A 12,805-nucleotide genomic window follows, 5' to 3' on the forward strand; every position below is an offset into this window, starting at 1 on the left:
TAACAGTTTTGGAAGTGTGGCCATTTTCATTATATTGGCTTTTCCTACCTAAGAACAAAGGATATCATTCTATTTTCTGATATCCCCTTCAATTTTCTCTTTCAGAGTACTGTGGTTTTCAATGTAGAGGTCTTTTACATCCTTTGTTAGATTGATTCCGAGGTATTTCAATTTTTTGGATGCCATTGTGAAAGGTGTTGTTTCTTAATTTCTCTCCCAGTGAGTTTTTTTATTCATATACAGGAGGCTATTGATTTTTGAGTGTTGACTTTGTATCCAGCTGCACTACTGAATTTACTTACTTATTAAATCTAGAATGAACTACTATTTTTAAAGATGATTTTGTTATTTATGGACATTTGTTAAGGATAAGAAATATGAAACATATTTTGGAGGTAGAGGTATGCTTATAGCATGTTTTGCTTTACTGAAGTTTTAAATTTCTATATATTAAAATAAGGCAGTATTTCTCTATTGGCTTTTAGATTTTTGGAGCCTCATTAAGAAAATTCTCCCCACCCCAATACTATATAAATATTCTCTAATGCTTTACTCTAAATCATAGGTTGTTTAAATGATGAGATAATCTCTCTGAGATTTATTGCAGATATAAAGTCAAGATCTAACTTTATTTTACTACAAATGGTAAGAAAGAGAGGCAAAGCTGCAGCTGGGAGGGGACAGGGACAGGTCTGTGAGGCCTCAGAGAATCATCTTGCTGGCTTCCCAGGAGAGTGGAACCAGCTGAGGTACTGAGAGGAGTGTGGTTCTCAGTGTCTGTCAGCCAACACCAGGCGGTCACCCACACCAGGCAGTCACCCATTCTGAGTCAGGTCACAGGCCCTGGAGACACAGCTACCTCTGCCTAGCTCCCTGCTCATCTGGGAAGAGGGCTGTGCAGTGGAGAGGGGCTCAGGCTGTTCATCTGTTTGCAGAACATTGTTAGAAGGAAGGGGGATTAAGGGAAGGTAGCTGCGGCCAGTCATTGTGTGCCAATTTGGAGCCACTGGACAGGAGGAAGGGCTTTCCACAGCTTTCCCTTTGTCGCTCTGTCCCGGGGACATAGCCCCTTCCTCATCTCCCAGTGACTTCTGCCTTCCCCAGCGTGCCTTCAGCCCCGTTCTGCACCACTTAGCATCCATACTGTACAACTGGCCACTTCATTCACCCCGCTCTTCCAGAGCCCAGATGATAACTACCTGAGGAGTCGTAACGGAGGTGCCACACAGCAGGTGGGTGGTGACATGTATTGGTAGATGACCCGGCCTCAGTGAAAGGCTGCAAGCCCTCCAACTCAGTCAGAGGCACCCGGGAGGGTCTGGAAGAAGTTTCCACCCCACCTCCTCTTCCTTAGCCTCCTATTCAATTTGATTCAGTCCAACTCAAATGAGTAAGTTGAGGCTCTGCTCCTGAGGAGCTGAAGGTGAGGAAATGGCCGTCAGTGGATGGGGTGGGGTGGAGGCTTGTGAGATGAGGTCCAAATTCCTTAGGGAATTCTTGGAGTTCAGAGTTTGCTCTGGGCCTAATTGTTTGGGAAGTTGGGGAAATGGGAGGGGAACAGGCCAGACCCTTGCGGGACAGTGCAGTGCTGTGGATTGGGTTGTCACAGCAGTTCTTGGATTCAGATGCTGCCTCTATGAAGCCTTTGTTTACTCGGCCTCCCCAGCAGGCACCAATTTCCATCTTCTGTGCATCCTGACCAGTTCTTGGTTGGTGACAGAATTCTGTAAACTACAGATCCTTGCAATTATAAAGGATGTCTGTGATCTTCCTAGGATGTCCACTGTCCCCACAGGGAGACCTCGACCTCAGAGCCTCTGATGGGCTGGACTTATTTGATCTCAGTTAGTCTATGAGTGGCATCAAGCCTGGCATTTCCATCTAGTAGTTGTATTTGTAAATGTTCACAAGGTGCACAAGCTAAGTTGAATTTGTGGCATTGACTGTGGCCATGGGTGCTACATTTGTGTCCCAGGCAGGATAGAGAGGGAATCTTTGACTGAGACAGGCTAAGGCTTTATCATCCTTCTCAAGGGCCAAGCCCAGGAAGAGATTCTGCAGACCCCACCTGCATCTGACCCTAACTACCCCTCATTCAGATCTCACCCTTGGTCCCGTAAAGTTGCTCCTATCTGTGGGCCAGAAAAGCCGGTTGTAAGGCCTCAGGCAAGAGCTGAGGGAGGAAACTCCCAGCAAAAGAGTCAGGCAGCCAAGCCGGCAAAGCTACCCTCATCCAGCCCAAATGAGCCAACCACCAGGCCAGAGATAAGAATCATCTACACAAGGCAGGGTGGAGCGGTGCATCCTTCAAACTGCAGGAGCTGAGCTCGCCCTATCTCTACACAGCCTCCCAGGAGGTAGGGCAGAGGCAGCTGCCCTGGACCCTTTGCTGACCGTGGCATCAGCCGATTGTTTTCTTTCTTCCCCCTCTACTGTAGGGATCCTCTCCCTGCCTCTTATGTGATCCCTGGCCACAGTTCCTGGGACATCAAACCATGGGACTGAAGTGTAGTTAGGATAGAGGGCATCTCCCCCAGTGGGAAACCTATGAGTCATAACCCTGGTGAGCTGGAGAGCCAGGAAACCAACATCCTCTTCATATCACCTCTGTGCCTTGGGCAGCTCATTCACTCTCCCCTGCCACAGCCAGAGCCACTGCAAGGTCTGAATTTCTAAGATCTGCCGATAGTGGTCCCTTGGTGATGAGAGATCTCAGCCAGGTACCCTACCTGCTATTCTCTTTAGCCACTCCTTGGGCCACGCCAGCCACTGCCAAGAGGTAGCCAGGAGGGTGGAGCTCTGAGTCAGAGTATAAGTTTCTGATCCTGCCACCCAGCTAGAGAGCTGCCGAGATGCTGCAAAGGACAATACCTGCCTGGATCTCTCACTCTGTGCTAGATCCATGCCACACAGAAGATAGTGAGTGTTCAGCCACCTGTGCCTTTAAGGTGAGGTTACAGGGCTGGGGACTGTGGACCAGGGGCATGGCCAAGAGGTAAGGGGTAGGGGCTGGGACTGAAGGGCAATGTGTCCAGTACACACCAGGGCCTTTGGCTCAAGAATCTCTACCTAGCACTGGGGAAGATGGTTTAGCCCTGTTGGGACCAGCGTGCTTGGGCAGACCCCCAGCTGAAAGTACCCAAAAGCTTTACAGGGCCCTGTGCTCAGGGCCATCCTGGGTCCAGGCCAGCGCCCTGGGTAGTGCTCAGTATTCAGTACTCAATACTACAGCAAGGATCCAGACCTGTACTGGTGGTGAGTGGGTTTCAGTCCTGTGGACATCTTGGGCTGAGTGATACCCAAGAAGGTTTTTGTCCCTGCAAGGAAGAGATGGAGACCCCATTGAGTCTTCAAAGGAGGGAGGGAAACTTTGTACTACACACAACAGTTAGCCCCACTTCCCTGGCAGGACAGACAGCACTTTTGGGTGGAGTGAGAGTTCCCTACTAGAAAGGCCTCTGGTGGCACTTGTTCCTGCCTTTCCAGTCTTGCTGAGCTTCCAGGAACTTGGGACAGGAGCACTGAAGCAGGTGGTGAAGCAGCTAAAATCTGAGGCCTGGAAAGTGACTCAAGGGACTTCACTGACTGCTCTGGTCCTTCTCTGGTCCTGGAGGGCCACGTCACTTGGTGCTGGCACTTCTTGTCCTGACTGTTCACTGAGCCTGCATAATAGAAAGTAAAGCAGCCATGAAGGCCCATTCCATGTGACCTCTATCTGGGATGTTGCTCAGGCTGATTGGGCCCTGTTCCCAGGTCCCAGATGTCCCCATTTTAAAGATCTCCTTGTAGATAGACAGCTTATGTATTCTGGAAGATGTGACCCACTCTAGCACTGTGTTGGGAGAGCATGTGGATAAACCCAGTTCTCTAGGGGGAAGGAAGTGGCACTGCCTGCCAGTCCTTGCCTAAGATGCCCTGGGGAAGGCAGCTGTCTTCCCTTTCCGGGTACCTATACCTCATGGGATAAGCAGGGGAGAAGATGCCTGGCCTGAATGGGCATCCAATCCACCACTTCTGAAAGCTTATGGTCAGACCTCCCTCTCCCCCACTGACACCCAGGAGCCCATCTGTAACTAACAACTCTTTGGAACAATTTATGGCAATAGCTGGACCCTTGGGCACAGGGAGAGTCCTGACTTGAGAGGTGAGGAGTTTATTTCTGCCTCTGCCATTAACCAGTCTGGTTTATCACCTGCAGCAGGCCAGTGTTGGTCCCAAGTGAGGAGAGCCAGCCTCCAGGTGGCTGGACAGTATACTGACAAGGCAGGTGGATGCAAAACAGCCCTGGGTCCTGGAGCCTGGCTCTGCTGCTTCCAGATGTGCCAACCTGTGTGGGATGTAATCTCCCTAAACAAGGATGATAATAATACACACCCCCCACTCTGAGGCTGCCTGGAGGGTTAGCACCCAGTGCAGAGGCAGTCAGGCACACTGGAGAAGAATAATCACTTTTGTTCCCCACCTCCATCTTCCCAGAGGTCATATCTATTGTGCTGGGCCTGGGAAGAGGCAGCAAAGGACTTCAAATGGCCCAAAACTCTAGGGGATGGCACTTTTCCATGTGATATGGCAAAGTACTCAGTCATGAGCAGATCTTACAAGGAAAGTATGGTCCTGCTGAGGTCAAGCTCAGAGGTCAAGGCCAGGCAGGAGGCTGGGGCTGTGTGTCTACATCCTGAGCACTGGGGTTCTCTCTCCCACATAGCTTCCCAGACAACTGCTGCCCAGCCCTCTTCCTGGCTCCACAGACAGATTGCTCCATGGCAGGATACAGCTCTGGGCTGTTTGGCCAAAGTTCCTGCCTCGGTTTCCAAACCCTGTGTGTACACGCTCTGCTCTTCACCCCAGGTTCTGTCCTATGCCCTGTGAAAGAATTATCTCAGTCCCTACCCCAGGGCTGCCCAAAGTGGCTTAGTAGCTAGTCATGCCTGTTATTAAATATTCTGACTTTTGCCCTGTTATCCAATCTCATCCAAAGGAACAAGTTTATCCGAAGTTCTCTAAAGTATTGACCCTTGCCACACAAGGGACTCCGTAAACTTGGGTTCTAAAATTTGGCTGGTTTCTGGCTCCCATCTGCTCCTGCATAGACAATGTGCTGGCTCTAGGGCAGCTGTCTCTATAGATCGGTTATCTTGAGGCTATGAAGTTTTGATCATCTCTAGCACTAGTCCTATCGAGCTGTTATACAAGGATCAAATGAACACATTCTTTCCAATCCAAGATCATTTTTCTTGGACTATTCCTGGACCCAGACCTAATGCCCACAGTCCTACTTCCTTTCTCCCAGAACAATCCTCTGCTGTCTCCTCAAAATCCTTCTGGGCTCAGTCTCTTGGCAAAATGTCGGAGCACTGTTTGGAGTACTTCAAAGCTTGTCTCTCCTAAAAATTCCTGGGCTTGAAGATGTGACCTGAGGCTCAAGGGAGACCATAAAGGAAGCCTTGGTGCTTGCTAGAAAATGAGAACTTCCTCAAGGACCTGGATGCCATGGCACGCTCTAGATGTCCACAAAGGACAGTAACCATGGGATGTGAGAGTAGAGACATAGATAACAAAAGCAGAGCCAGCAGGACTGCCAAGTTTAGGGTTTGTGGGGGCTTTGGAGGCATTCTCAGGGAAAAATAAAATTATTAAGAAAACTGGTTCTAAGTGATGAAATTCAAGGAAGAGAAGAGAGATCAAGTAATACTAAGGGTCATTTAAGTAAGACAAGAGTGTAACAGTGTTTCTGGGCACAGGTTTGAGAACTAGAGTTCAATTCAAACTCAGGTTCCTCTGATTCTAGCTGAGAGTCCTATGTCAAAGGACTGAGCTCCAGATTCTGCCTCCATAAAGTAAGCCTAATAGTACTTGCTTCACAGTGTAGTTGTAAAAATTAAGCAGATAACCAACAGAGCGTGTATATACAGCACATGCCACCTGGGGTGATGCTGACATGGCCTGCATTGCTGCACAGTTAGAGCGGGGGAAAAAATGATCCATCCCATTGAGAGGTACAGAGGCTCAGTGACAAGACAGTGTTTCCCTGGGGATGGGAGACCTTGACTGAAGTTGCAGGGGAAGCTGTGCACACTGCTTCTTTTCTAGAACAGACCCTGCAGGAATCATACTGGGCATCGCAGCCCATCCTGGAGACAGAAACGCCATGATGGCTAAGAAGACCTGGGCCTTGGGCTCCGAGCCCTGCTGCTACACTAGGGATGTCCCCAAGGATCAACCTCTGCTTAAGATGCACCCTTTTCAGCTCCTGCTAGGATTCCAGGTGCCCCTGAGAAAGTGGGCAGTGGGACCCGGTTTGCCAGAACTGTGCTCCTGCTGAAAGATGATTTCTGTCTCCTCACCAGGCCAGACCAGAACCCACCCTGCCCAGGTGGGAAGTGAGAATTGAAGAGCTCACTGTTCCATGCCTAGAGGTCCTGCCAAAGGCCATATGCATGGTCAAGGGCCAGAAGAGAAGCCAGTTATATGGCCTTGGTCCAAGTCACAACCCTCAGGACAAAATGCTGTTAGAATATTGAATGTACATCATGTCCAGAGTTAACCCACAAAAGGAATCCTTGGGTGTATGTAACCATCAGCCCAAATTTGGCTCTGGTTTTAGGTGGCTATTGGTGAGAGAAGGGGAAGAGATTCAGGCATTTACACATCTATCTCGCAGACAATATAATTTAGCAGTCCCACAGCCATCCTTCCATTGCTGCTGGTTAGAACCAAGCTCCAGAAAAGTCTTGAGGGATAGAAAGCAAATAATGATTGTCTCTGAGTGGTGAGATTATGCATATTCTTTCTTCCACCTTTATATTTTTCTGCAAACTTTGGTACTACTTAAAAAGAGCAAATTGTGTCTTCTGAAAAAAGCACCAAGTAAGTCTATTGCACAGAGCTCTGGTGGCATGCTGGTAAGCACACTGGCACAAGGCAAGTCAGTGGCATTTGTGCAAGCTCAGTTTAGGAGCGGACAATGACAGAGACACTTTGCAATTGCTGGGTAAAGAGCAGCTTGGGAGGCGAGGAGAGATGATTTCAGGAATCTGGCAAGCACAAAGTAACAGGGCACAGGGAAGACAAAACTGGCCGAGGAAACGGTAGACAGCAGGGCATGTAAGGGCCACCCCCACTGCACCCACTGTGGGCTAAGGAGGGTGGGGCTTACTAGAGGGCTAGAGCTGAGATGATGTCTCAAGACATGATCAGAACGAAAAGAATAGCAGGACTCGCCGTGGGAGAGGAGGGTTCTCAGGGGTTAGCGGTACCGACAAAGGCATCTAACAGGAACCAGTCATCAGATCGAGGGGTACTTATGCTTTTGCTATCATGAAAGAGAAGCCATTTCAGGTCAGTCAGACTTTCTAAACGTCAATTACAAAATGCAGTGAAGCAAAAAGAGGCAGGTTGTTCACTGGGAGGGAGAAGTTGAGGACCAGAATGATTTAGGGGAAGGTACAGATCCTGGACTGGGGCTAAGCACCAGGGTAATGGACACCTGGCCTGAGGACCCCAGTGAATAGGTGTCTGTCACTTGTCCAGTCACATCATGCCTGCTGGGCAAGCTGCCATCTTGGTCAAGCAGGAGAGCCTCTCTCTCTCTCTCTCTCTCTCTCTCTCTCTCTCTCTCTCTCTCTCTCTCTCCTCTGTTATTCAGTTGAGAAGGACAGTGAGAATACCTCAGGACTCACTTGTTGTTAGTGTTCCCTCTGGCACTTGGGCCAAAATGTTCATCCATTTATTCACTTATTTAATGGACATTGATTGAACACCTTCTATGTATCAGCAGAGGTGTGATAATGAAACCAGAAGGGTCCCAGAGCTATGAGCTTCCAGAATTTTCCAGGCAGGAAATAAGACAGATACCCAAACAAACAATGACAAGAGAGCACAGAGGTTGCTGTAGTGGGCAGGGAGGTATGCATGGGGGATATATCGGTTAGCTTTCCATTGCTGGGACAAAAATGCTGAGTACACAATTTACAAGAAAAAGGATTTATTTTGGCTCACGGTTTCAGAAGTTTCAGTCCATGGTCATCTGACTTCAAGGCACAAACATCATGGAGGAAGTGCATGTGGAGGAAAGCTGCTCACCTCAAGTGGGAAGCAGAGGTTAAAGGAGAAGCCAGATAGGAGACCAGATATAGTCTTCGAGGTTGTACCCTGAGACCTACCAAGACACATAAAAAAGCGTGTTTTGCTTATCTCCTAGTGTCTCTCAAGACAAGAAAGTTGACAGTCAAAATTAACCTTCACAGCTGAAGTCTCCCCAGGGGCACTGGCGTTGGGGCGATGCTTGAACCCTGTCCTCTCAATCCACAGGAGGGGCTGTCACGATGCTACATGTTGACAGTGAGGATCATCCGGATGAAAAATGTCCATCAGGCTGATGTGTGTGAGTATCTTCCTGGCTCTTCTTTCCTTATCTGAATGATAAGAGGCCCTGGCTGGAGAAATGGTCAGGTGTGTGTGTGTGTGTGTGTGTGTGTGTGTGTGTGTGTATGTGTGCCTATGTACGCATGTACACATATGCATGGGCACGTGTGTACTCTCCACTCTGGTTGCATTTCAGGGCCATTTTCAAGGGTCCTCACTCTTGCCATTACGTAGGCACTACCAGCCTTGCAGTCTGTTCCTGTAACTGTCCCCCACCCTGTTCTCCCCTCCCACTTTCTTCTCTGCCTCCTCATATTTATTTCCAAGAACATCATCTTCCCAGACTCTTTGATCTTCCATGAGTTTAGGGGAGAACTCATGATGTTGGGGTGAAATAGGAAATTTCCTTGGCCATGATGGGGTCAGCAGCTGCCAGCCTTCTGAGAGCCTTTTCATAGCATAGGGGTCCCAAACCGGGTCAGGGATGGGGTAGCATGGGCAAGTGTGTTACCACAGCGCACAGCTCTGCGGTCCAGTCTCCTGGATGTGCATGGACCTACCAGGGCTACCAGGGTTTTCTTGCACCCTTCTCCTTCCTTTGTCCTAATGCATGGTCAGGGAGCTTCTGCCTCAGGAAAAGGTGAAAGCACCAGAGTAGGTGGGAAACCCTTCCACCTGAGATCAGCCTCCCACAGGCTACCCTCCCTTTGCCCCATACAGAGAAGAGGTATGATTCCCCCGGGAGAAAGCTCTGTGTCCAGGATCTGTGGTTGTGAGAGTGTCCCTGCTCACTGGTGACCACACAGGAATGTGTGGTCCACAGGAATGTGGGGACACAGAGCTAAGATCCTGGACTTAATCTTTTCTTTTTCCATTACTGATATTGAATTCAGAGCCTTCTCAATGAGCTACATCCTCAGCCCTTTCTAATGTTTTTTTTAAATTTTGAGATAGAGTCTTGCTATTTTGTCCAAATTGGACCCAGACTTTGGATCATCTTGCCTCATCTTCCCATAGTGCTTGGATTATGGGTGTGTGCTATCACACCCAGCTCTGAGTTTACATTTTAGCAAGAGAGACACCCATGTCCAAAGCAGCCACAGAAAATAGAGATGGCATTTTGACCTTGTCACTACAGAATTTAGAGCCACAGCTGGGAGGGCCAGGGTATAGGCGTAGAGACCCAGGAACATGGTGTGGGACAGGCTGTTTTGAAAGATCTGCCTCCCGAGCCACTGCTCTGGGCTGGCCAGACCAGCTGTCCAAACACCATGTGATCTTCCTGAGAACCTACAGGGTAGTGGTGAGAGGTCTATTTTGAAGATGAGGGATTAATGGTTGGCTAAGGTGGAAGCGGTGTTTAGTTTCAGGCCTGAAGAAGTGGACAGAAGATGAGACAGGCCAGGGGAATGAGGCTGGGACCAGTTGGTGGGGAGGCCAGAAGCCAGGCAGAAGAGCTGTCTGATGGTCTCTAAGCGTGGGCTGCTTGAGTTGCCAAAGAAGGGATTGCATGACTTCCTGGGGGCACACAGTGCTCGTGCACAGTGCAGAGGCTGGGAGCTTACAAAATGGGGTGAGTTTGAAGGGTGCAAAAGTGCGCTGAGCCCTGCGTTCCCAGAGAGTGAGGGATCAAGCAGGTTGAAGTGTCCAGGGCTCATGCCAGTGGGAACAATTCCACACACATCAGGCTTTGGCTTGTGTCACCAAGTGGCCAGACAAAGGGCCCGAAACCTTTCTTGGGGCTTTCTCAGCCCACCAGTTGTGAGCTGAGGAGCCAGAAGTGTCCCCTGTGCCTAGACTGTGCTCTTGCCAAGGTGTGTCACTCACTTACTTCACCCTCTCTTGGGCAAAGATTGCCCCTCCCCTGGGCAATCAGCTGCACATGACCTCTTCCAGCTTCTCCTGAGGCGTGTCTGTCCAAATCCTAGAGTCACCTCGCCATGGGTGCTCACTCTGCAGGCCCACACTTGCATGCCACACCTTCCCAGGGTCCAGTGCTCTTTCTTCTGCTTCTTCCTGCAACACCTGTCCCCCAGAAAGTGGCAGGAGAGCTGCAATCTGGCTCTACAAGGCTTCTCTACCCCTTTTCCCACCCCGCCATGGTATGCCTTTGGGGGTCCCCTTTGGGAACCTCATTGCTATTTATGTTTTCCTCACTTTCCGAAGACCCAGAGGGCAACTGTGGCATCTGAAGTACCAGTCCCCATCACATCAGGTCTGGATTCTTTAACTGGCAAGGTCTGAGCCATTTTTCTACCTTCCTTAGTTAAGTTGAGACTATCTCATTGGCTTTTGGGTCCTGGGTCATTAATGCTCAAAACTGTCCCTCTTATTCGAATCCAAATTGAACTGCTCTCCAGTTTAGACCTGTAACCAATCTATACCCATGTCTCCCAAGATTTTGGAGAGGTTAATGGCAGAGAGTACGCAGAGCTTCAGGAATGAGCCCCTTGCCAACAACTAAAAAAGCACATGTGCCAGCTCTGGGCCAGGACTGGGGGACAGTCAGCCTCCAGACATCAGGAATCCTTGTTCCTCTTGGCAATGCTATGAGCATCAAGTAGGTGTCTCCAGAGGTATGTTCTGAACATCTGTGAAGATGATTGAGCCATCTCTGAAACTCACAGATCAACAAAGAGTACACATCATTCTTATGACCAAGCCTTCTGACACTTCATGGGAAATGAAGACTAGAACCTGTCCTTTCCAGGAAATCCCTGGATCCCTAGAAATTCTCATATTGGGTCACCACTGCTTTATCATCCCTCATGGAAAATGTCATGGCCACTAACCTACCTTTAGAGGCGCCTGGCCCAACTGTCATCCAAGCCCTAGCTGATCCTCCTCCATCACCCACCTTCCCAGGATTCCCATCTCCTTATTCCCAACATTCTGTGTGTTGGAAAGTAGGCAACATTCTGCAATAGAACTGAAAAATCAGTGTTGGTAGTGTGGATGAGTGTCTAATCAATCTTGTCTCTTGTAGCAGTATTTTTATCTTAACTAGAATTTAAGACAGGACAAAATCCTGAGATTTTTTTTTCTGAGATTTTATTTAATGGGAGAACTTAGACATGGATTGATGATGGGTAACTGTTTAGAAGGAAGAAGGCCTTCATAAGGTCTATCAAGTTATGCATGTGCAACAGGTCTTGAGAGTCAATAGATCTAGATTTGGTTGGTCCTAGCCTACAGGCTCTTACTATACAGGAAGCAGATCTGAGGTGAATATTCCAGGCCCAGTAGGAAGGGCTCGTGTACAGGAAAAGCCAAGAGAGGGCTCCAAGAGGTGGAGCAGGTCCCTGACGCAGCATCCCTGTGGGTAGAGCAATTAGACATGCTGAGCTGCTTACCTGGATCTGCAGTGACTCAGTAGAATTTCATGAGTACTGATCCATCCCTACAGCAGGAAGTAGAGCTATTCATCCATCCGTCTATCCACTCATCTATTCATTCCTTCATTCATTCAAAGACAATGGTGAGTGCTAAAGATACATAGCGTCCTGTCCCAGCCCTCTGGTGTTCAGAGAGCAACTGTTGTCACAATGTCACAAGAGAGGATCAGGGACTCTGGGCCAGGAGGCACCTGGCCTACAGCTGGGCTCTAGGGAAGGTTTCCAGAGGAACTTCCTTCTGAAACTGGAGGAGCTATCCAGGAGAGGAGAGGGCAAAGGAGAAGGAAAAGGTGTCCCAGGCAGAAGGACAGGCCCCTGAAAGGCTGGAGGGCAACACAGCCTGGCAGCCTGGAGACCTGAGAGATTGCGTCTGGTGTGTATGTACAAGGGCACTGTGTGCACAAGTGTGAGTGTGAATGTGATTGTGTGATGGGACAGGGTGGGCGACTGGGAGTGCAGTTGGAAAGTGGCACAGACACAACAGCGGCCGCCTCCAAGACTGTGGCAGTGCAGAAGAAGGGGCAGATTTGAGAGAGGCGAAGTTCGAAGGGTTCACTGTGAGAACTGAGGGGGACACGGGTTTCTGGCTGCATTTCTCATGCTGCCCATGAGATCAGCATGTTGAGCCCAGTGGCCCAGCCCTTGAGTTGTTCAGAGTGGTGGAGATGGGTGGCGATGGGTAGAGAATCATTTTCTTCTGATTCTGCCAAAGCATGGCTGTTTTTCTGCCTGGAGTAGATGATTATTATGACACCTGAAGGACTATGTCATCTCACCTTTATTCAACGGAAGGAAGCTATGCATTCTTATTCACTGAATGGTGAGTTCTCAAAGATCAGAAGTAAAACCAGAAACCAGGAATGCCTGGGACAAAAGACTTCACTTGCTTTCAGAATGAAACTCTAGCGCACTCTCTTTAATGATTATTAGTAATAATTAACTACTTTGGATCAATTCTATCAGTGTAAAATGCCCATCCAAACCAGTTTTACCATCCAGTTCTGGAAACTGTGATGACTGTTACCATTCTCTACCACCTGGTGTGT

The 12,805-nt window shown here is 49.0% G+C and overlaps 1 protein-coding gene across 2 annotated transcripts in view; it reads left to right on the plus strand.

Moving 5' to 3' along the window:
• The window catches only part of Pla2g4e (phospholipase A2 group IVE), a 54,048-nt gene that overhangs the window by 10,364 nt on the left and 30,879 nt on the right, over positions 1-12,805 (plus strand). The window contains exons 1-2 of one of the 2 annotated variants that reach the window (XM_063250212.1): positions 2,854-2,948; positions 8,311-8,383. In XM_063250212.1, coding sequence (XP_063106282.1) covers positions 8,332-8,383 — 52 coding nt within the window. In that variant the 5' untranslated portion in view covers positions 2,854-2,948; positions 8,311-8,331. Of the gene's footprint in view, positions 1-2,853; positions 2,949-8,310; positions 8,384-12,805 lie in introns of those variants that run through there. The other variant, XM_063250213.1, reaches the window with a different exon arrangement.

This window comes from Cavia porcellus, unplaced genomic scaffold (genome assembly GCF_034190915.1).
Source record: "Cavia porcellus strain 051 isolate PalLab524CR breed Dunkin Hartley unplaced genomic scaffold, mCavPor4.1 scaffold_6, whole genome shotgun sequence".
In the NCBI taxonomy this organism is placed as follows: Eukaryota; Metazoa; Chordata; class Mammalia; order Rodentia; family Caviidae; genus Cavia; species Cavia porcellus.